Source organism: Sparus aurata, chromosome 8 (genome assembly GCF_900880675.1).
Source record: "Sparus aurata chromosome 8, fSpaAur1.1, whole genome shotgun sequence".
Lineage (NCBI taxonomy): Eukaryota > Metazoa > Chordata > Actinopteri > Spariformes > Sparidae > Sparus > Sparus aurata.
In genome coordinates, this window is record NC_044194.1 from 20,835,453 (window position 1) to 20,860,218 (window position 24,766).

At 39.0% G+C, this 24,766-nt stretch overlaps 1 protein-coding gene across 8 annotated transcripts in view; it reads left to right on the forward strand.

Moving 5' to 3' along the window:
* Positions 1 to 24,766, forward strand: part of LOC115586358 (pleckstrin homology domain-containing family A member 7-like) — a 140,536-nt gene that overhangs the window by 3,081 nt on the left and 112,689 nt on the right. Inside the window, exon 1 of one of the 8 annotated variants that reach the window (XM_030425327.1) lies at positions 15,406 to 15,806. The exons of the other annotated variants lie outside the window; for them this stretch is intronic. Coding sequence (XP_030281187.1) covers positions 15,655 to 15,806 — 152 coding nt within the window. The 5' untranslated portion in view covers positions 15,406 to 15,654. Of the gene's footprint in view, positions 1 to 15,405; positions 15,807 to 24,766 lie in introns of those variants that run through there. 8 annotated transcript variants of the gene reach the window in all.

Sequence of the window (24,766 nt, forward strand, 5' to 3'; positions counted from 1 at the left end):
CAGCTCTAGCTCAGTAGAGGCCCTTGCTCTTTGACCCTAATATTTTATGTGAGTGAAGAAAGCGACTACTCCCTCTGTTGTAGTTGCACTGGAAACATGTCACTGCAGTGCCACCATGCCCTTTCATATTTCAGCTTATTGTCTGCAATAATTAGAAGCGTTAACCACCAAACAATAGTAGGCAGAAGCGTGGACTCGGGTCACGAGACGAGCTGGAGGGGAAGGTGTGTTTGGCAACAGAGGAGCAGACAGACTGGAATCAAACGCATGTTTAGCACTTGAAAAACAAGGTTGAGGTTTTGGAATTCATTTTCTCCACTTCAGACTTGACTCTGGACATCAGAGCCAAAACTTTTGATTTGCAAACATTGCTTTCATCCCACACTTGCAGAATTTTAATGTCTTTTGGTGGATAATTAATTCTGCAGTTGCTGAATATTTCTATACAGCCAGTACTTCTACATTTTGTCTGATCATGTTTGAAGTCCTGTAAACACCCAAAACTGGATTTGGTGTTGTAGTGTGCCGAGATACTGAGTTGACATAGATGAAAGTGTCATTGCGGATAACAGAGGGCAAAGGTCATTTATGTTGCTGTTGATGGTAATTGCTTCAGTACAGACAGATTTCTTGTTTGAGTGAAAGCCATTTGACTAAAGGCTTACAGGCTTATTCCAAACATCTTGTTGCTTTAGACATAAATTACAATCCATCTGAATCAGTCTGTCATATTTTGCACTGAAGTGCGACTCAGATTGTGCGTGTGTTTGTGTATTTTTGTTTCCACTCTCTAAAAATAATACTGAATGGAATCATTGAAAAATGCATGAAACTGGCAATTATTTTGCTTTTTGAATTTCTGTTTTGGGAATTTCTTTTTGAATGAACCTTTCATTTTTACCACACTTTTCTTTTGTTTAACCCTAACATGCAGCTTAAACATATTCGGTAGTTAAATTGGTTATTAGGCTGTTAGCAGGCAGTTGCTTGTGTTTTGTCAGATTTAATGTTGTGTTTTCCTTGAAGGCTGCGGGGCCTTTCTGTATTTTCCCTGAAAATGTGTAAATATTCAGCCTTGATGCTCTAAAGGTAGAGCAACCTCTGTTGATAAGCTTGTGATACAACCTTGACCTGCACTGTCCATCCAGTTGATACACTTTACATTTTCATGTCAAAGAAACCTCAGCATAACATTGATAAATAATACCTCTTCCTGTTACCAAACCTGAGTGAAGCAGTTTTACAGATAATGATAACCCTCTTAACAGTGATTGATGCCCGTCTGTCTACTGTCAGACAAAAAGTTCAGTGTTAGTGTTTATGCTTGAAAGCAGAGTGTAGTGTACATGCCTGAGGTCGTTTTTTAAATTCCCCTATACAAATAGTTTTATTTCTTTTGCCTGTATCCAACTAAAGTCCTGTTTCCAGGAATGTTGTGTGCAATACGTATGCACAATATGTGCATGTGCAATGAGGCTCTCTCTGTAGCTTATTCCATCATCAGCTTCATCCAGCTAAAAAACAATGCGTTCATTCTTTTTTTTATCTCTCGCCTGATTGGAGTTACTACATTTACTAGTCCATCTTGGTATCTGACTTGCCCGGGGCAATGTGGAAATTCTTATTGTTGAATCCTGAGACGTGATTGCTCTTTTAAGATGCGTTCATGCTTTCTTGCCCATTACCACCAAAATATAAGTGATTATGTTTCAGTTCTGCAGGACAGAGAATCATTGACAGAAAGTTGATTGTCACCAATTTTGGTAATCAAGAAAAAATGCCAAACATTTACTAGGTCGAGTTTTTCAAAAGTGAGAATTTGCTGCTTTTTTCTGTTTTGGTTCGAACTTGGGCTGCTACTAATTATTTAAATGTCATAATTATTTATTTGATTAATCAATTAATTGTATGTCTATTAGATGTCAGACAATAGTGAAAAATACTCATTTTAATTTCCCGCAGTCCAAATGAATGTCTTCAGATTTACCTGGTTTATCTGACCAACAGGTGAAAACACAAATGTATTTAGTTTGCTATCATGTATGAAAAAAAGGATAAAATCTTCACATTTGACAAGCTGGAACCAACAAATGTTATTATTTTGACTTAAACAAATGATTAAATAATCAAGGTAGTCACAGATTAATTTTCTGTCAGTCAACATTGGACTGTTGGAAAGACAAAACAAGACATTCAGCTGTGTTACCTTTGACTCTGAGCACAGCTAATGGGCATTGTTCATTATTTTCAGACATTTCATATTCTTAAAGGTCTATAAAGGGTTACATGGAAAAAAGTAATTGACACCCCTTTTTACTGTCTGAGTTGCACATTTGTTTATTTTCTGTCTCCCTCTCAAAACTTTTAATTGGCTTATGAATGGTATTTCTTGAACAGAAATAACAAGGTGAAGTAATAACAACCTTGAAGTCCAATATCCTATTCACTTTGGAGGGGGGCTATTTATCTAGGGGCCATGTTTATATAACAGCCCTCCAGGGCTCCACCACTGTCTGTTCTGGAGCCTCTTCTATCCTAAAAATGTTTTTCATGCTTTTATTACTGCAAAAAGAACAGTGCTGCTCCCTCTGTGTGTCTGCATGTTTTTCATTGTTTTCAGATGCTTACAGAGTTCTTGGTATCAGCTTTTTTTTTTTTTTTTTTTTTAAACAAAAAACACAGTTTCATCTGTAACTCTTAAGCAGGACAGTGTCTGTTAATGCTGTTGTATTTCACAGTGGAATGGAGATGGTTCGCTCAGATGCCTTTATCATTTTTAATGCTGTTAAGAGAAAAGTCCTCTGTGGCTTAGTTCCCAAACAAATCCAGTAGATCAAAGTTAGGGGCCCTTAGAGAAATGTTTTCATCTGTTATATAACACAGATATTTTTTTGTTTGCTAAAGATGACCACTTGATGGAGCACATCTTAACCTTCCCTTCATCATCAGGGCTACAGATAGCTTTCTTCTTTGATTATTCTAATGATAGAGCTTGGAAGTTTTAAAAAATATATGATTAGGAGAATGTAAAGGTCTACGAATCAATATATTTAACAAACTAAAATACCATAGCAATTGCATATTGCATGGTTTTTCCAATATTTTAGGTTTGATTGGTGAACCCAAATGCCAGGATAAATGTTGGCTACAAAACCACAGGTAAAAGTAGTCAGGATTGGATATGGTCTGACTTCCTGTGATGAATATTTGATATGTTTCGATCGCCACAGAAATGGTTGGAGATGCCTGCTGGTCTCCCTAAAAACACGGTTGGAAATATCACAGGATGTGCTAAAAAATACCCACTGATGTGATGTTAATGGTGGTTGGCCATTTGCCAGCCTTTTTGGCTTTAAAAATGCTACTACTGTTCCCTCAATTTCTTGAACTGCAAGTCAGCTAACAAGCATTTAATGTGAATGTCATATGCCACATTTGCTACACATTTCAACCTTGGATTCAACATACCTCTGAGGTAGTCTGAACTTAAATGTTGAATGTGTTTTTTAGCTAAATGATCATGATCTGGTACCTCAGTATGCTGCGTGAGTATCACTTGGAATTGCAGAACAAAAATTGAAGTGTTTCGTTTTGGCACTCAAGACAGTGATAGTCATCAGTACACCTCTGTGGCTGTGACTCCCACAACTATTGATGAGCTCACTGAAGACGTAGCAGCAGCATCAACAGTCAGACGGTTTATCTGCCTCTGGCTGTTTTCTTGCTCCTTCGTTCTTGTCTGTTCCCAGTGTTCATACTCAGTTGTTCTTTGTCTGGGCTTGCTTTAATAATCCCCCCTTATGTCCCCCCATGGACAAGTGGTACGTAAGTATGAGTTTTGTTTGTTTGACGACTTCCACCTCTTGGGGATAAATCCACTTCTTTCATACCTCTCTTCTCCATGTGCCTAAGACTGTCTAAGAATGTTCTAACTTTCTCACTATTTGTCTCTGATTCGTGTTTGCTCACACTCATACCTGTGTTCGCAAACAGACATGCTGTGTCATTCTCTCTTACATCAGAGGCGCCTCCAGATGGGTCTCTCTCCTCCCTGTCCTGCAGCCACTCCCAGCAAGGGGGCTCCTGGTGCACGGAGGTGGGGAGCAGAGCCGATCAGATCCAAGGAGGGATAAAACCTCCTGCAGGAACTTCTGCATGACTGGCTACAATGAAGGGTATTTAAGGCTGGCAGGAGGGATAGGGAGAAATAAAGACTCAGGAACACGCACAAACAGTGAGAGAGTCAGACTGAGAGTGAGATGTGAGTGATTCCTGTTTGTGGTAGAAGACGGCTGGTTCAGTCCTGTGGCCTTCAGCCACAACCTTACTTACTGGGTACATCCTTAGTATGCACTGGACAATATGAAAATGTCATGTCATGGTTATGCTGGCCAAAATAATTGTGATTCATAGTGTTATACAGATAATCATCAAGAAATCATCATGATCATAAAGAAAATCGAGATAGATCAATAGCTCTGGCAGTGTGCAACAGTGGTGTGTCCATTTTTGTTTCCACAATGCCAGCATACTGTATGTAATGACACACTGGAGCGGCTGGTTCAGTGTGGGCTATTATTCTGTTCATGCAGTTGCGTTTGAGTAGTCTTATGGCATATTCATAACAGCTCAGACATCCTTGCTTTGAGCTGAAAAGAACTGACGAAAATAAAAGTACCTCAAGTACCACTTAATAGCTTTTCTGGAATCTTTCGAGTACATGTCAGCATCGTCAATAGCTTAAGGAGGCCGATCACATCTGGTTTTATAGATATTTGAAAGAGAGATCTCAACATACAACTACTTGTTATGACCAAAGTACTATACATAGGACATGCATGACGTCTGAGCTATCTCCATGGCAACCAGATGGTTGAAACCTCTGAAACTGCTTGTGAGATGATCTTTATTCACTGACTTTCTTGGGGTCAAACACCTGTTTACCAAGATCAAGATTGAACTTGGACATTCACAAAATAATGTATCATGTATTGACCACATGTGACACTAGCTTCCTGTATAAAATATAGTGATAACAGAATCTTTGTGACCTCAGTCTCCCAAGAAAATGATTGAGCTGTTGTGCTGTGATGCATGAGATAAGATCAGGAGGTAACGTGTTTAATCCGTGTATAAACGACTGTAGCTAATGAGGGATGAGGTTTAACTGTGCCTGGCCAAGGACATAAAATAAAGAGGCTACAAAGCATATGATAATCATGTAATAAGAAAAAAGATGATGCAAGACTATTACGAAAAACAAACACAATATATCCTAAACTTCTCCCCCCAATAAACACTTTAAAACAGACAGCTGCTAAGAATTGGCTTGCCTCGATTGAGATTTAATTCATAGAACTCATTTTAACTTCTATTGAATGAGAGTGAAACTAAATGACTCAGGCGTTTTGCAGTTTTGCTGAGGTGATGCTTTGGGGCAGTAGCCTGACATTGGTTGTGCAGTGATTTGAGCACTGCATGATTGGCAGCGTAAGCACAATGATAGTATCACGAAGCCGTGACAAAGAGGCTTATCTCAAAGCAGCTTACAATAATGTCAGGAGTGTATGGCCTTGCGAGACTTAAAGCCTTTAAGGCTCTGTATTATAGTAACTGTAGAAGACCACTGGAGCAGTTTTGTCTTGTAATATTTTTATTAATGACTGCTCTTAATGCTCTTTGTCAGCAAAGTGTTGTTTCACAATGAAACACATGCAGTCCTTCAGCATGAATGGAAACGGAAAAAAACAGCGTTTCCCTTGACTTATAGTAATGTCCACACTTTCTCCGTGCACAGTAGGGTAACCTTGAATTACTGTACCATTATACCTTTACAATGATTGAGTCATTCAAGGTGGAATTACTAGAGCAGAAACCTCACCAGCAACCAATAGGAAGAACGTCACTGATGAGTCATAGAAGAACATATACCAGTGTCCCTGGAAGGATTGTGTTTGATGGATGTAAGCAGGGCGATATATTAGTGGCTACTTCTCAAGTCTTGGTTTTGAGTGAGAGATGTTTGGTCACCAGGTAAATGCAACACTGAATAGACCTAAATATATATGTTATTTATAAAGGTCATGCTGCATTCAGCTGAGTCCACTTGAATCACTGAGGCTGTATGCTCACACAGAAAGGACAATGTCATGTAATAGCTTCCCAGAAAAAAAGACTTATTTTCCTTTCTGATAGGATATCTTTGGGAAGCTGCTAATAAAACTGATGGATCATATTAAAGGCGTAAGAACGCAGGGTTGGTTTGTACTCACCATCTAACGCTCTTTGTCCTCAGATGAAAAAGACGCTTTGTTTAGCCGTGGAGCCACGGCTAAACCAAAGAACCAACAGTTCTCTGGCAGACAAATAAAGGCTGGAAGAGAAAGCTTTGTCAACAATAGCTTTTCTGTTGTTTTCATTGGTTGGAGGTGCTAACCAGTTTCTATGTTTGCTTTTAGAACAGCAGGAAAGTTGAAGATTATTTCTTGGAAATGTCAGCCCAAGGACAGCATTTACATCCAGTGTTGTCTTCCATACTTCATGATGTTACCTCCAGATATTTGCTTTCGACACCTGCTTCTGAACCAAAAGCTCTATTCAACAACATCTGCCAGGATATTTTTAGTTTTTTAAAACATGCTTTTTGCCTCTTTGACTGTCATTCAGTAGACTTTAGACTATGAGGGTAAATTAGTAACTTTCCAAGGTGTCAGAGGTAAATCATTTCCCCACTATTATCTGGCTTCCTTTTGCACATCTGAAACTGTGTGATTTTGAAGTCCTTGGCAGAAACAAACGGCAGAAATTCCTTTTTTAAACTGATGACATGTGACTTGAGGGTCTTAAGTGTCACCCGCTTACATAGCTGAAATGTCAGGAATGCTTAATTGGACACACTTCAGATATTTTGGTGAATGTAGAAATCACAGTGCTGTATTGATGTTATTATGTTACAGCTTAGTTGTGGTTTGGCTTGATAGAATAGTTTCACCACACTTTAGTCTGCATAAAGCCAGAAGAAAGAATCACCCTGTGCAGGAATGCCAGCACTTGAGTGAAGTGATTTGATGTTTGTTCGCCTCAGAAGGTGAGACGAAGTAGAAGTTTTTGAAAGACAAAGGTGTGTTTTTTGGAGTGAATGACTTAATTGGAAATAAAGATGAGTACGTTTTCATCAAATTTGGGAATCTTCCCAAGAGATAGCATCTGCTGAGGCAGCTTCTCTCTCTTTTTCACACTCTCCTCCTCATGCTCTGCTTATCACAGTCTCTCTGTCGATGTCTTGATTGCAGATTTTGGTCAGTCATGTTCTTTCACTCTAACTTTGCTGTTTATGCCTCTTAGAGGTCAAGAGGGAGTGAGATAGACCTGAAAGCCATGCAGCAACACTGTTTTGAATACAGTGTCAACAATTAGAATAAACGTCTTTACAATAGTGCTGAAACAATTAGCTGAGTAGTCAATCAACAGAAATTGAACTGTAGTTTATGAATCATCAAAGTCTTTCATCAGGCCAACATGTCAAATATTCTAATCTTAGTTTCCCCATCGTGAGGATTTACTGCTTTGATATGTTTTACATCATTTTCAGCTGAATGTCTGTATCTATTATCTATTTTTGGCTCCAGTTACATTTTTCAAAATTCCAAATCACTGACGAGCCCAGCAGATGTTGAATCATTTTCAGCATTGGAAATCCTTATAAATTGGCAGACAATGTGGCCAAAAACAGCCATGTTTTTGACAAGTTGCAAAAGTTTGTTGAAATCTGGTTGTTCTCCAGATCATGGAGAATCAGTTATACAGGGTGTACAGCTGCCATGAATGATTTAGAAGTTTAAGTGAAAGTTTGAAAAAGTTTCTGATCTAAAAAGCTTAAAGGCTCACAATTTGAATTGGAAGCTGTGAACTGCAGTTATCAAGGACGAACGTTAAGTGCAGGTAAGGAGTGAGATGAGAGCAGTGAGTCAGTGTTTACGCCTGACTCACCGTATTCATACCAAAACCCCACAGGGACTCAGTCAGCATCACCACAGGCTAATGATTTATCAACAGCACTCTCTCTCACTGTGTGTGTGTGTGTGTGTGTGTGTGTGTGTGTGTGTGTGTGTGTGTGTGTGTGTGTGTGTGTGTGTGTGTGTGTGTGTGTGTGTGTGTGTGCGCTTCTACACATTCCTCTCTCCTACTGTACAAACTCAGATAAAAGTGAAAATGCTCAACTTGAAAGACATCTTTTATTCTCTTTCCACTTGCTGTAATTTAATGTCAGAGCTGACATCAAAAATCCAATACATTAATTTTTTACATCTCTTTACCTGTTTCACATAAGATAAAACCACATAATCTCTTCTTATGCGACACTAGATGTAAGAAATAATCCTGAAATTCAGGACATATTGTGGCGTGTATTTCAGCTATACTTGAATAAAAGGACCACTGTATTTTTCACCATTTATTTTTCAGAATTTGCGATAGAGTAAGACATCTTGCTTCTTTCCGATCTCTTTTGGGAGTCCCACATGTTCAGTACCGATTCACAATGGAGTTACTTTTTAACATCTTTCACCTTCAAACTCATTCCCGAGCATGTCACAAAAGCCATGTGTAAGTGGGTGTCACTTTTTTTTGTCCAGTGGGAAAGGGCTACTAGTATCACAATTTTTTTATTGTTGTTTTGTTGACAGACAGGAAAGAAGAGACAGTTAAAAATGTTTTGTGTAATAACGATTTTATCTGAAGCGTGTTGATGTTATGGTTCCAATAAACATGTAGATGGCAAATTATGATGTATAAGTGCTTAAAATCAAGGCAACAACACGTCACCCTTTACTGTACATTGACGTGACAACCAGCCCACATGGTATTGTTTATGTGGGGTCTCTCAAGGACGACAATTGTTAGATAAGAATTAAATTCATTGTAGGGTCATCTGACACAATTTGTACTCACTCATGATAAGCTAAGCATCAAAACCTTTACGTTGGAAAATGTTACTGACATGCATGCATAGATTTTCCATACAACCAGTGGTGCCATATCTCTAAAATCGATTTCCTCCCCATGCAAGTAATCAATCTTGAATCAAGTAGATGATAGTATTATTTGTCATCCCTGATGAACAGTCATGTGGTTTCTCCTCATGTCTGGTTTCCATGCTGTACAGAGGCAGCTACAGACAGAAACACATGGCCAGACTGTGCCTAATAGTGTGACAGCTGGTTTGGTGAAAGCTTTCATCTTGAGTCTGATGCATTAGTCACTGGTGGCTGTTTGCAACCACCCAAATACCTTAAACAGGACTCTTATTGCATTTATACAACACAAATAAGTGTATATGTGCAGCTTAAAAAATACTTAAAATAACTGACTCCTTTCTCCATCACAAGTAGTTTACCCCTTTTATTTTTTTCTCTGATATGATAATTGATGTCACAAACGTGCCAGAAAACAGGCAACAGTAGATAACAGCATGGAAGCAAGTGACAATGTTTTAGAATTTACTTTTTAATATCTGTTACTTCAGTCTGCTTTACAAACTTAACACAAACAAGGTTGACAGTGTTTGAGCGCTGCTTGAAGGCAGACTGATGGAATATTAAAGGGGGCGAAAAAAGGGTGTACTCCCTGGTTTCATGTTTCCACCACTGCTGTAGCTGATAAATATCTAGCATACTGCAGTCATTTTACTCTGGAATGAATAACCATTGTACCTTTTCCCATTGAAGACAAAAGCCAGATGTAAGTGCGTGTCGGGGAGCCTTTGTCCAGCAAGGGTCCAATGTTAGGCTTATTACACTCTTATCAGTTTGTATACAGAAATCTACCTCCTAAACAGCTGTGATGAGATGGTGAAGGATTCATGTTTTCACTTGAGCCAGATGACGATTAGTTTAGTTTAGCATAAAGAGTGGAAGCGAGAAGAACTTATCTGGTCTAAATCTTGTAAACCACAGCTTGTTTTTTTGTTTAACCTTTGTTTTTTTATTATGGCTTAAACAAATGAAAAATGTGTTAATTAGTGAGCTTTAAACATGCTGGTAGCAGGCTAGCTGACTAATGCTAAGGGAGGTTAATGGCCTCCTGGCTTTTGCCACATAATAATCCTACAGACATGATGAGACTCTTCTTCTGACTGAGCGAATGAGCAAACGTCCACACATTCGTAATTGTCGAACGATTCTTTTAAGAAGGAAATCATGCAGTTTGTTTTTCGCTCTGTGTTACTCTAAAGTAAATCTTTTCCATCCCACCCTAGTCCACTTAGACACGATTAATCTCTCAAGAGCAGATGGGGTAATTATTGTGCTGTTAGAATAAATCTTATCAGTTGTGTCAATGATTTTTTCTCTTAAGTCCAGTTAGTTTCTTTACTGATTAGCAGCTTTTTTTTTGTGGTGTTAAGGTCTTGTCTGGTAAGTTATCTGTGTCTCAGTTTGTTTGTGGTTTGTGGTTATTTATGGAAATGTGCTGGATTTAGAGATGTTTGAGGACGCATCCGTACACTTCATAGGAGCGACAGACAATTGTTGTGACAATTAGATGATACTCTGCACACACTGTCTTTCCCATCAATGAATGTTTGTCCTGACCGTGCACCTCTGACCATCTGATATTTCAACACTTACTGCTGTTTTCTTCTAATTCTCTCTGTCTCGTCTTCCTCTTGCTCTCCTTTGTTATTGATACAATGATTACTCTTCAGGGTCATTTTTAGAATGCCACATGTCTGTGTATGTTGAATACCTTCTTTGAGGTTAGTCTGAAAATAGATGTCTTGAATATTTAACCTTGCCCAGTGGCTGCAGTATTAATCTCTCATAGAGAGTGTGAGTAAAACACAGTTCGGTGAGAAGCTTTAACAGAGCAGGGCGACAGACTGGATGTGAGAATGCTGTGCAGCTATCTGTTTACCTATGTGAATGCACAAATAGATGCACTGAGGGAGTTGTTTAGTGCTCTACAAATTGCCACTTGCATCCAAAAAGTTAATCAGAAAATAATGAAGTGTCTCACATCCTCTTCAAAGAGCTCAGGGAAAGTTTATTGAAAACCTACACATCTACATGACAGCTCTACCAAAAAACCCTGCCACTGTTAAAGAATGAATACCACAACATTACAATGAATACTCTTTAAACTTTTGGTTTAAAACTTATAGCTTGATCAGTGATATGGTATGATCCCATTTCACTATCATAAAGGAAAATTTTTCTTGTTTTGAGCACACTTGCCATTCTCACTCGTCCTTCTTGTCTTTTTCATAATTAGTGTGCAATAGTGCAGAGTTTAAAAGCTGAGTGGCTCCTTTCTATCATTAAAACTAAATTTGATAAAAGGTAGAGCACTTTAAAAATTCAAGTAAGGTTTTGCTACAAATTGTACTTAAATGTCACCCCTTCACATCCAGAAAAAGAGGTTTCACTCAGACATACCATCTATTAAAATGTCAACCACATCATGAAAATTGTTGATTTATCTTCAGTGGGAACAGCTGCAATTGGTTTCTGGCATGTTATGCCAGAAAGCAGAATTATGCATGCTTTTTCCATTGTCACTGTACTCGATCAGGATTTATTTTACAATTTAGTGACCATTAACCACTCACTGCTTCCTGCTGTCACACCCTCAGTCTTAATCTTTTATTTAAAAAATGGGAAAGGGTTGTGACAATACAGTGTTTGCAAAAAGGCAGACTTGTTATTGTGTTCATGAGCATGAAGCAAAGAAACCTGAATACAGATGAAAGGATGACAGGGTATGAAATGTAACAAAAGTCCAAAAGACAGTGATGGGGAATTAAGACATAGATTTCAACACATCACTGTGCATATGCCAAGGTGAATGTGAATGCACATTTTACTCTCAGAAAAGGAATATGATACAAAAGTTCATAGAATTTTACATTAAGTTGGACCTGATCGAAACCCAAGGGGTCGTGGCAACAAACCTGTAGTTCAATCAGCAGAGGCGAGTGAATGAAAATGTTTATTGCAGCAGATGATGAGAGATAATGAGTCTTGTCAGAAAGTCTTTGGCGCCTAGACTCTACAGGGGGATTTCCTGATCGAAGGGCATCTGTCCCCCCCTCCCATGGAGTCCAGACACTGGTGGTAGTGATGGTTGATGACTCTTCTGAGACAGGCTGATGAAGCTGATGACTCTGTTACTACTGGGCGGTGATGTGGAGGTCGAAAGCAGCTGCATGAATGAACTAGAGGCAGGAAACAATCATATTTAAAAGCACAGCAGCTAGATGATAGGTTAACATTGAAGGTGTGTCACTGTGCTATTGGATAGATGTGCCCGGCTAATGTTAGTAGCTGATGAAGACAGCTCCAAATAATGAGAGGCAATTATGAATGAGTGTCAGTTTTTTTCTCTTTCCATCCTTTCAACCACCCCTCACACTAAGGACTGACCATGCAAAAGTGTAGTCGTCTCTCTGAACTTACGCTAGAGCTTCATTTGTCGTCATTGTTGGTTTGGTTTCGGGCCGTTTTATTGCATAAAGCTTTGGGCTAGGCTTTTCGGGTTTATTTTGTAAGACAATTTTCTTTCTCCCTGTCTTCCACTCCGCCAATCATCTGCATTGATTAGGGCTTGGCCAGTGGACTTGAATGGCCTGTTATAATTTGCGTTTTCTTCTACAATATAGCTAGCCCGCTAACTTTGTTTCAAGCTTCTGAGGCTGAATACAGCTTAATTACAGATTTGTGATGCGTAAATGAGGACCCTTTTAAACCTGGCAGGGGTATGTTGTATGTTTTGTTGCCGTCAGAGTGACAGTGGGAGACAGAGGTGACTACAGAGGTGTGCTAATGAGCCACTCTGAGGGGATTCGCAACCTCAAAATAAGAGGAAAAAAAAATATTGTGCTAGGGGACAGCACTAAAAACTTCTACAGTAGATGTGATTCCTTCCTTCACATCTCCTTCTCTTTAAGAGCATCATGAAGTACAATCTTCTGTTTGGAAAAGGCACGAGTTGAGTTAACCAGTCATGTTTATCTTGCTGATACTTGACACTAACCACTGAGGCGGATCATTTATTATTTTGATTGTGTAGTGTTACATGGTAGTATTTGACCACAGCACTTAACCTGCGGCATTTCGGCTGTTAGAAGTTCTGTACTGGTGGGCTCAAGTGCAATATTTTGTCGTTGGTCTTTTGTCGTTGTCAGATTAGTCTTTTTTTGAGTGATAAAACCTTTCTAAAGCATGCATTTAACAGTTTGATGAAGAAACAACATGAATATAGCCCTGGTCTTGGAGGATCATCCTGAGCATACGGCATATTCACTCTGTGTTCCTGTTATATGTGGAGTATTTTTGTCTATGAAATTAATCCTTTGTCGAGCAACCTTTTATTTTACAATGTGCAAGTTTCTTTTTCTTCCAGCCAAGTGCCCTGTGTTTATTCAGTCTGACTTCCTGTGGCCTTGAACAATTATTGCAACCCCCTCCACCTCTGAGCAACACTCTAAGGGATTTAAAAACACCATGTGCTTTCTTGCACTGTACTCTGTTTTTCCTCCGTCCTTTGATTTTTCCCTGGTTCAATTTTCCTGTTTTATCTGGTTCTCAAAATAGCAGTTGTGCAACACTTGCGCGCATGAGCCTGACACTGCCTCACAGCTCATGAAAGAAGCAGTCAGTAAACAATTCAGCAGGATTTGTGCACTTGAAGATATGGTTGAATCAAAAATCCATATCATGAAACGGCACTATGTGGATCTTAAGAACAGAAATGTGCAGTAAAGGGCAGTAAAGCCTTAAAAAAACAGCAAACTCATTGAAAAGCACAGATTTCTGTAATTTGATAGAAAATAATTTTAATAATTTGATAAACCCCAATTCCAATAAAGGTGAGACGCTGTGTAAACCACAAATATAAACAGAATGTAATAGTTTGCTGATCCTTTTTGATTTATACTCAATTGAAAACTGTAGAAAGATATAATATATTTGATGTTTCACCTCATAAACTATTTATTCAACATGTTTTAAACAAGTTTAGACAGGGGCAACAACAGACCATGAAAAGTTGTTAAATGATAACAACAACAGGTAAACATGTTCATTGATAACATGTGATGGTGTCATGATTGGATATGAAAGGGAGCTTGTCATACGTCTGTAAACATGGTTTGTTTGAAAATGATTGCATTCTGATTGATACACACAGCATTCCAACTGTTTTGGGTTCAGGGTGATACAACATAAGATCAGAGGCTTGATGAAAAGGAGCCTGTTTAATTATAGATGTGCATAGATCAAAATATTTTCCATTAGATTCTGCACACATGGTATAGCAGTACATGACCAGAGGCAAACCACTTGTAGCATTTTGAATGAAAAAGTCAGTGACACCAAAGATGGTGATTTTGTCAGTTGACTGCTTTATAACAGTTGAACCAGGAAACATCAGCCAGTTGATAAGAGCGCACAACCGAGATTCATGACAGTTTGAACCAGTTTGGTGTGGCACGAGACTGACTTCTTGTAGGCATGGAAGAGGACGATATGATGCTAATGCACAAAATAATATTCAAACACTAGACATTAAACTTGCATTTTTTCAAATGCTCTTGTGGGATGAGCTGACAGCGTCACGTCACTTTGCTCTGGGTTGAAGAGAACCAAAAAGCTGGTGATGTGAAACCATGCGCATGAAAAGTCGTAGTATAACCTGTGGGAAGAAAAGCATTTTAAGCCTTATTGTGCCGCAAAGTCTCCAAGCTTTTCTCGAGTTTTTTTTTATAAGCTTTGACTGATGACTCTATACATGCCGTTTTTATGTCCAATGAAAGGGAAGTTATGGCCCTCTGCCCAGTCATTTAGATTGTCAGCTGGTCTTGATGGCCCAAAATAATTGCCTGGGGGTGTCGCCAAGACAGCTGCTGAGTGACAAGACTTGTCTAAAAGGACTTTGATATGACGTGCCATTAAAACCAAAAATGTCAGATATGAAAAAATGCATGAAATGTAGAGCCCACACATGGAAACATGGACCAAAAGCTTGCTGCACTTTTTCCACATGACAAGCCCACACATCTCCACAGCATAGGACCAGCTTGTCTCACCCTTCTCTACGTGACTGTTGTGGACCAAAAGAAAAAGCTTGGGAGTGGAAGAAGCGGCGTGTCCATCTGGGTCCAACACTGAGCAAAGGAGGAGAGACACAAAGGAGGGATTGAAAGACATAGATGCAACCATTGAGTGAGAAATTCAACAAGATGGTTAATACAATGTTGTGTCTCTTACAAAGTCTGGCTGCTCGTGGGAGACAGTAACACTTCTGTCACTGTAAGAAGGGAGGGCAAAGCTGCTAGGGCCAGGCCACTAAAACATTAGCAATGCAACCCAGAGAGAGAGAAATCATGTGACGAGCACTGGGGAGGTCGGGGACAAGAGGATAGAAGGGTTGAAACTGGTTGGGAAAGTGGCAAGCAATGGACTGAGAGAAGAGCATCTGAAAATAAAAGAGAGCATCAGCATATCTTCGATGATCTGAATTTCTCCTGCCCTTCTCAGTGAATTTTTATTGAGGTTCTAGAGGATACTTTTATAGAAAGATGAAAATCGAGGAAAAAGGAATCAAGAGAGCCCAGCGACTACACGTGAGGTTTTAACAAGATACATTTGTTGTGGAAGGATGGGTACCTGCTGCAGCACTGACCCCACACAGGAGGCCGGGCATGAGCTTGTTCACGTCAAACGACATGCTGCCTGGCCAGGGACGGCCAAGGTAGTCACTAATCTTGATAATCATGAATTCTCCACATGGGATTTGACGTGTGACACAAGGTAAGCCTGTCACAAAATACTACATCTCAACACTGCTAAACATTGACCACTCTTGTGTCAGTTTGATCCTCTATAAAGAGTCTTTTGTGTTGAGGGAGTTGTCTGTGTTTTGCCTGAGGAGCATGACGTGGATTACAGCTCCCAAACCTCTTGGTTTCCGGCAGAAACACTGTTCCCTCTGGTACTTTGCTCTTCATTACATCGCCTTGTACATAATAAAACAAGTTGTGTGTACTCTAGTTTGTCAGCTTTATGGGATTGTTACGGAACATAAGAGACATAAAATCATAAAATCACTGTGCAGGTTGTGGATGAGTCCTGGTGAGAGTTATGTGGCTTCAAATTTGCAGAAATGAACATACGCACATCTAAAACGCACAGTTGCGGCTCTGTCTGACCGGGTGGAGTTTTTGCTGTAAAACACACTCAACCTGATCGCCAGCTAAAAGCAAACATAAGATTAATACAGCTCGACGAGAGCCGAATGACAGCTTTACTGGCATTTTCAGCACTTCTTTAGCCTCACTCAGCTGGTCAGACCATAAAGAAGGTGGATTGCCTCCTACAGTAAGACACAGGGTAGACTGAGGAAACGGGGATGACAGAAGAGGATGTATTCTCCAAGAAATTATAGAATATTACTGCATTAATCTCCCATTTTCTTCTGTCTCTATGGGGTTTGGTACACACCCAAGCACAGTATAAGTTAATATGCACTACCTTGTTCCGAATGCTTTGATGCCCAAACAGAATCTTTTCTTTAAAAAAAAGATGCTCTTCGTTTCACAACGTCAGAAAAAATATGCGGCCAGATGGAATCTTAAAAATTGAATTTCCACATGTGCCCCCAGAAACAATTTGAATTTCAAAACACCTGTATGAGAATTTGCATCAAATCCAAGTACCAGTATTTTACATTTAGAGAGCCGAACATGGTAAATATGCAGGCTATGCTGGGAGGCTAAACATGCCAGCTGGCTGATGACCCATCTCGAGTGTAAGGTTTATTTATTCTTAATCAAACACAGTGGCTGGAAATGAAAGTCTGGTGGAGAGCTGCAGCACAGCGACAGATAGATGCTTTCTTTTATCCAGATATGAAAGGTATATTCATTGAAATTCTCTCAAAGTAAACTGTGATGCAGACTAGATGATGGTTCACCATTCAAAACCAGGTTTCAAATGACCAAATAGCCAAATAAGAATACTCTTCAGACCTTGAAATGACAGAGATTATTCAATCGAACATGCTGGTAATGCGGCTTAATATGCTTTTGTGATTGAACCACTGTGATTTTTGTATTGCAGTGTAGTTGTACGACAAAGACGGTCTTTCTCTCTATTGTGTGCTGTTATCATCACCTCAGCTTTGAAATATTGACGAACACCTAAATCCTGAAAATGAATATTGCACATCCATGGTCAAAATTGATGCTGCAAAGAATGAAATGTCTTTTCACTTTCTAGTTGTTGGTCTACAAAAGCCCATTATCACTTACTCATTATACCTCTTACTCACAAGGTCAAGAAAAAAAATATTGCAAACTTCTAAGTGCTGCTGTCGGGCTGCTCTCTATATTTTGAAGTATCAGTGAAAAGTGAATCAGTGAACACTGAAATACATAAAGAAACTTCTGGTGCAGAAGAGCGGCATTGGCCTCGGTGAGTCAAGAATACTACTTTATTTTTATGTTATTATTATAATATCCTGTGTAAACACACACTATCCAAATGTACACTGTAGCTGTTGAATTGACAGAACCCATCCTCAGAAACTCAGAGGTTTGATTAACATAAGAATTGAGATTCTTGAACAGCATGATGTTGATGGAACGAAAAAGACAGAAGTGAACTGGGAGGCCAGTGCAGCACCCGGGGTAATTTACAGCGCGCACAAGCTAGAATTATCTTGTAGTTCACCTTCAAAAATACAGAGGTTGCAAGCACTTCTTTTATTTAACGAGACAGTTTTTTGTCTTCTACACAGTTTCATTTGTGTAAAGTGTTCTTCTTATAAAAAATAAAAATGAATTAAGAATGTGAAGTATCTGAAGTGAAGTAACAATCATGACCAGCTTGCAACACCAAACTTTGGTGGAGAAAATAACTTGTTGCTTAGTCTGTCTTATCTCAAAATCTCTCACTGCTGGACACCCAGGAATTGGAATCAAATTGTGAGATTGCCAAAGATTCATACCAATACTAGTTATAGTCTTCCACAACGCTGTGTCCGGGCTAGTTACTATCAATGGCTGGTTACTCAGCATGAGACCCACATATTGAAACCAAAATGTGAACTTATGTTGATGGGATGTGCACCCTGTTGTACATTGTGAACAAAAAACGTGTTGGAATTGGAAGAGGGAGAGCTATTAAGCTGTTAGCTTTTAGCAGCAGGTCGGCTGCAGTTTGTTTGCTGAAGGAGCTCACAACTAATGGAGGCGCTGAAGTAACTTCAGCTGAGTACAGTAAAGGGGTAAAAGTACTTTGAATTCTAACAAAATTATCTCTTTAACCCTAACCCTTGCGATTAATCACAAGCTAACTATGTACATGATAGTGATTAAATATTTGAATCAATTGACAGCCCTGACAAACACATCATTACAAGAATGTTTCATGTTTGACACTGGAAACACTTTGTTCTCTGTTTCTCCCTGCACCGGTGGTGGGAGTAGCTCTCTGGTGGCATCTAAATCTGTCAGCTTCGATATCTGTCATGGGTGGAGGGCTGTTGCTTTTGTATGTAGATGTAGTCAATTATTCAACAGGAGGATTTAGCTACTTAGTTCTCTCTTGATGTGACACTGTCGATGATTACTGTAACATAAAAATGGGAAGGACTGGAGTTTTGAATCTTCACACTACCCCACCCTTGGTGCCCTTTTGTGAAGCTTTCTGACTCAGCCACGGTAATAATATTGATTTAGTCATGACAGAAATGGCAAGTGGTTGACACCAAGTCTCCCTGAAGGGTTTTACCTGGTTGGATGTCAGATTTGTTTATGCAGTCATTTCAGTATCGGAACAAAGTCCCCTATGTAGTCAGTCTCATGCGTGGGTGCTGGTTAATTCCTGTGGAAGATCAACGTCATTGGCTCAGGCTGTAATTTCTTAAACATCTTATTTACTCCACTCCAGACTCCCAAAACATGCTTCGGACTAAATTAAGAGTAATGGTGGACAGATTTCTTGCGGTCCACCCAAGTATATTTTAACGACCCATTTTAGCATTTTATCACCAGCCAGGATCGATTAACTATCCGACAATCCGCCCTTGCTCACCACCTCCCGGCTACTGTCAGTCACACATGCTTTGCAGAAAGAGAGCGGGAGATATTGCAGTGTTGTTTGGTGTTAGTTGGTTTTGATTGGCTACGTAATTAACTGCAAGCTTCCTCCACACAATGCTCACCTTTAACAAGTGGACTGCATGCTGTCCACTATGGCATATTATTTGGATTTAATAGAATTGACAACAGACATATTTTATATGGAATCATTATTTCATAGCTGATACCTGATCCACTTGATGATGTCAGTATCAGTGCTGATACCAATCTGGTGTATCACATCGGTGCACCCTTGACCAGCTGTCCCAGTTAATAAGTTGTCATGTATGCTGAGCGACCAGTACAGTGAGAGAAAACACACTTGCGTTGATACGACTATGGCATTAGATCTGATTCCAGTGTTACACCAAGATTTCTTGCAGTATCTTTCAGAGATCACAGATATTTTTTTTGTATTGTTTTTGAAACATTGGGTTATTATCACATATGAACGTCAGACACTAAAGAAGAAGGGTTCGGGATAAGATGGAAAATCACGTCAACTTGTTTCTGTTTTAAGTTTTTTAGGAATCTTTATCTGTTTAATCACAATAATTTGCAGGTTTCAGTATTATTGTAGTTCTGACAAAGATCAGTTGACTTTATTGGCATTGTCTCTGCAACACTCAGTCCATTAAATCCATGTATGCAGTTCAAAAAAGTCTGCCAAGCCACTGGGACACGTTCAGTCACACATTTTGTGTCAGTGTTTTTGCCTGACAGGCTGTCTACTCATTGGCCAGCCTGTTTGGTATTCAGGTAGTGAATTGGCTGTTTGGTTGCCGCCAAGCACTGTGTGTTTGACTGAATCAGGTTAGCAGTAAAAGCAGTCCATTAGTGAAAGGATTGCTTTTGTCCAATCCCCTGGGGTATTGTAATCATATTCCACACACTGGTGGGAGGCAGTTAAATAAAAAAAATGCTTGTTTTTTTTTCCCCAATTCTGTTTTATGAATAGATTTTACACCTTAGTATAAGAGATGATGAGATTTTTTTTCATTTTGTGCAGCATGTAGTGTTCTTGAAGATATCAAATCAGCAGTTGGTACAATTTAGTTTCCCACTGAAATCTATACCGTATTTAAAGTTTAATGGTACAGTTGTGTATATTGATGTATGGCAAGCATTTGTTTACTGCCAGCTTTTAGCGGTGGACATTGTACAGTAGGGCTGCAACTAATGGCTCTTTTCATTACCAATTTAAACTCAATCAGCTTAATCAAATCCAGTATTAAATAAAATAACTGCCTGTAAAAATGTCAATTGTAAAAAAAAAAAACAACAAAAAACATTGAAGTTATTACAAGCAGCAGTGAATCCTCACACTGGAAAAGCTCACACCAGTAAATATTTGTCTGTTTGTCGCAGCAGTAGTACAATCCCTACTCCTCTATTCATCCAACTTGTTATTCATGGAGAGAACTGACACAATGGTACAAAATCTAGTCTCCCTGTTAATCATTCAGAATTTTTATGAGATATGCAGACCCCAGCTGGAGATTTTGGAGAGCAGGACACTGTGGACACAGTGAACCATTGGTAGTAATACACATTACTCAAACAGAGTTGCATCTAGTCTGTTGTTTAACTATATTGCTGAGACATCTGTTTCCCTATGGAAGGTGACTTTTCTGCCCTTTACTTAGAAAGACACCTTCCACACAGCTATTCTGGTATGGAGTCTAGACATAATGTGTCTGACTAACTGCTTGTTACTCATGCAAATCATAATCACAAATGCAAATTGTTTATGCAGATGTTTTAATTTGTGGCCAAATGGTCATTAGCATTTCATTGCAGACAATGGCTTTAACTGGTGCACATGAAATTCATTCATATGTAAATCCAAACTACAAGGCCGACCACAAAAAAACAGAATGTCATAACTGACTAATCCTTTCTAACACATACTGAATTTAAAACGGTACAAAGACAATATCTCTAATTATTGACCTCATCAACTTCATTGTTTTTTTGTTAATACATCCTAATATTGAATTTGATGCCAGAAACATATTTCGAACAAGTTGGGACAGCAGTTACAAAAGACTGGGAAAGTTGTGGAACACTCCAAAACCACCTGTTTGGAACATTTCACATTACACTTTTGGGAATCAGGGTTGTAAGTAAGAAGACAGAAAAAAATAGATTAGTGTAGACTAGTCTACTTAATTTTAAGAATTAGAATTAATTTAAGAATTATTATAAACCTATACCAGTTTTATAGTATTATTACGACTCTGTACTGATATAAGATTTAATTCCTTGGTTGAGAGTGTGGACATTACCTGTATCTGTCTAATTGAAACTGTCTTTCTGTTATTGCCAGCCACACAGCAAAGACACGTGGACTTGATAAGTTTTGGTAAAATCATTAGTTTCTTTTATCGTTTACTGATCTTAAAAATCATCGTCTTATCCTCAACTGACATTTGTCTTTTAAGAGAACAGATGCTTTCGATAAAAACAGCAAATCTAAGTTTCTGTTACTTTTATAAACACAGAGTAATGTGTGCAGGCATTGTTTTTAGCTTCAGGCTGCCTAGAGCCCCAGCAACCTTTGCCAATATGATATGGCAGCCTTTATGTGGACTGAGAGGCAAAATTCAGCACATAAAAAAAGCCTGAGCATTGCTCACTGCTGCTCGTTAAGATCACTCCTCATTATTATAACTGAAGGCGACTGAGATGAGCCGACCAACATGTCTCTCTATTTTCTTAAAATTCTCTCCTACTCATAATGACGTCCTTGGTTACAAGACACAGTCAACTTTTCCTAAAGACTAAAAGTCAATATTGAATGTTGCTGATGATGCGCTTTTACAGTTCAAGATCTTGAGGGCATTAAAGTTTAAATATGCAGTTGCCTTTATTTTATTTGACTTTAACTTATGCAATAAAGAATTTTCACTACATGTTACAGATGTGCATTTGTTCTCACCATTTTTATAGAAAGGATGGATGTCTTTTTATACGCTGTCGTCTTTTGGTGATTGTTGTAGACATTTAAAGCAGTGACCCGAGACTTCTCCATTCAGCAGTTCTGCTCTGTCAAATTTGCCTGTGATTAAAAATCAACTATTGACCTTAACTGTATGACCATGTGACATTTCCCAACAATGGGGAGGTGATGACAGAAAGATGAGTCTGTGGAGAATTTCCCCATTTTCCCTCAAAGCAAAGTGCTTTGTAGAGCCTGAATGCCATTAAACACACTCCTACCCTTTGCTCATGCGTAATTCTCCTTTTACACTTCTTACACACTTACGAATGCGTCATTGCAAGCAGGTGCAGTATAGCCATGGTGGAAAAATGAGACCACTGAACAGATGCTAGGTGCAGTTTAATCAACAGACACTAAAGGCTAAACACTTGTCTGTCCCCGACATCTTCACTGACACGTTTTCACACTTAAGTTGAAACAGTGAAGTGTAACCTTGAATTTCCTTTGGTGTCACCCCCGCCAGTGATGGACTGACAGTGAGCTCTTCTTCAGTTCCTGGCAGTCACTGTCAAGGCCCTTTGAAGGCTCACTGAAAGGGGTCACTTTTGGGTGGGGAGGTTGAGCTGTTTGATTCCTCCACCACAGACAAGCAGCAGGGGACTGGTGGTCATTACCATTGCAATCAGCACCTAAGTGAATGCAGAAGGAGATCCACACAATATCATACTTAAGAGCATTAGTTCAGAAGCAAGGGTTCTGTATTAGATTGCACTTTATATTATTCTGAGATGCTTTTAACTAGAGCAGATCAAATGCACTGTAGGGCCTGATTTCCAGACACTACATTGTGAGAAAGCTAATGAATCCTCATTTTTGTTTACTTCTCTCCATTGGCCTACTGAGACAGTATTCATCATGCAATCATTGGTAGTATCAAGAGAAGCAGTGGCTGTGTAATAATTTAGAAACCCTGATATGAAAGGAGGATTTTTCATATTGCAGTTTTAAGCTGACACTCATAAGCACTGAACCATAGAATAGTCCAAGAGAACAAGATTAATTTCAGTTTAATTCAGCTTAATATCATTAAAATAACAGGACAGTGGTAGCAAGTAATAGAGCTGAACTGACCTGACAGTATGACTAGAATGTGGTTGAAGGGATGATTTTTTTTAAGATGAGATCATGTGATAGTGCTGGTAATAGAGAGCGAAATGAAGGAACGAAAATGATTTAGGAGGTGGAGGGTGATGTGTGGTGCTTGAAGAGATTAGATTTTAAATTGATGGAAGATAGAAAGTGGTTCTGCTGCTCCATCTTCAGAAGAGTTGCAGGGTTACAGAAAATATTATCTGATAGGGAGGTATGACCCTGGCCAGTATCGAGGATGTTCTTGGGTTTTATTTAGCCATGCATCATCGATCCCTCCTCTGTTGTCAGCCAAGGTGTATACTCTACAAATTGTGTTTTATCAACTTCCACACTGAAACTAGCAAGGCCTCAAATACAACTGATAGTGGCTATGTTAATTATTACTTAACGATGAGTCATTACAGTCATTCAGAATGCATCTTTTTTTGTGAGGGATATCAAAAAAATCTGTATTTCTGTCTTTCCCCAATGTTAGTAATCAAAAACACACACACCGCAGTACACAATGCCTAACATCAGCCAAACTCTTCAAGTAGGGTTGGGATTGAAAGAGTATCAATACATCCTTTCATTGAAGTCAGTCATAACTTTGCTGAACAGGTTCTCTCAAATCACTTAATGAATCAATCAGGATTCAGCTTTGAAACTTAAAAGTTAGAAATAACAAAAACTGAGATACAATATATAATAATTATAGTCCTGTTTTTATTAGTGTTAGAATGAACCTTTAATTCATTTTATGGCTTGCAATCACCGGAATAAATGTTAGCTCAGTGCGTTTCTACAAAGCCACAGATAAGTTAAAACCATGTTTGTTTTGGATGCATTTTCATATTCTCTCTTGTCACAACAAAAAATCGAGTACCTGTTTCGGTCACCACAAAACAGGCTTGAAACATCTCCCAGGTGTCCTCAAAAATATACACTGGCCTGATTTGCCATGTTTGCTACAAATGTCAACCATGGGCATATTTGTGGTTTGCAGAAATGTTAATTGCTAATGTTATATCCTGAATGTTTAACTTGAATGTTTCCGTCTACTTAAATGAACTGTCAGGTTCTGACAAGCACCAGACAATCCAAACAAGATTAAGTGTAGTTTTAGGTTGCTATTTTTCCATTTTCTAACACTGGGTCAAGTTCTCTGCTTCCCAAATTAAATTTGACACCAGGTTTAGTATTATAGCTGGACAAACAGACTGAGCTGCTGGTAATTTTGCCTTCAGAGAGTTGATCAACATCTGGTGGTGCCCAGTTAGTGAACCTGTCATTTCGGACTGAGAGGACTCTGTCAACCTCTGCTGGACAGCAAGTTTTCCAAAGCAAAAAGAAAAAAAAGTATTCAGAGAGATTCAAAAGCACGTATTCAAGACCACATTAAGTACACTTCTTTTACCTGTGTTACTTATGTTTCACAGTAAAATGAAAACGTCAATTAAAGTTCTTCACTTTTTTGTCTGGAAAAAAGTGAAATCCTCTGGTCTGTCTGTGTGGCGGCTCGTCTTTGAACCTGAGCCTCTTTGTGGATGGAG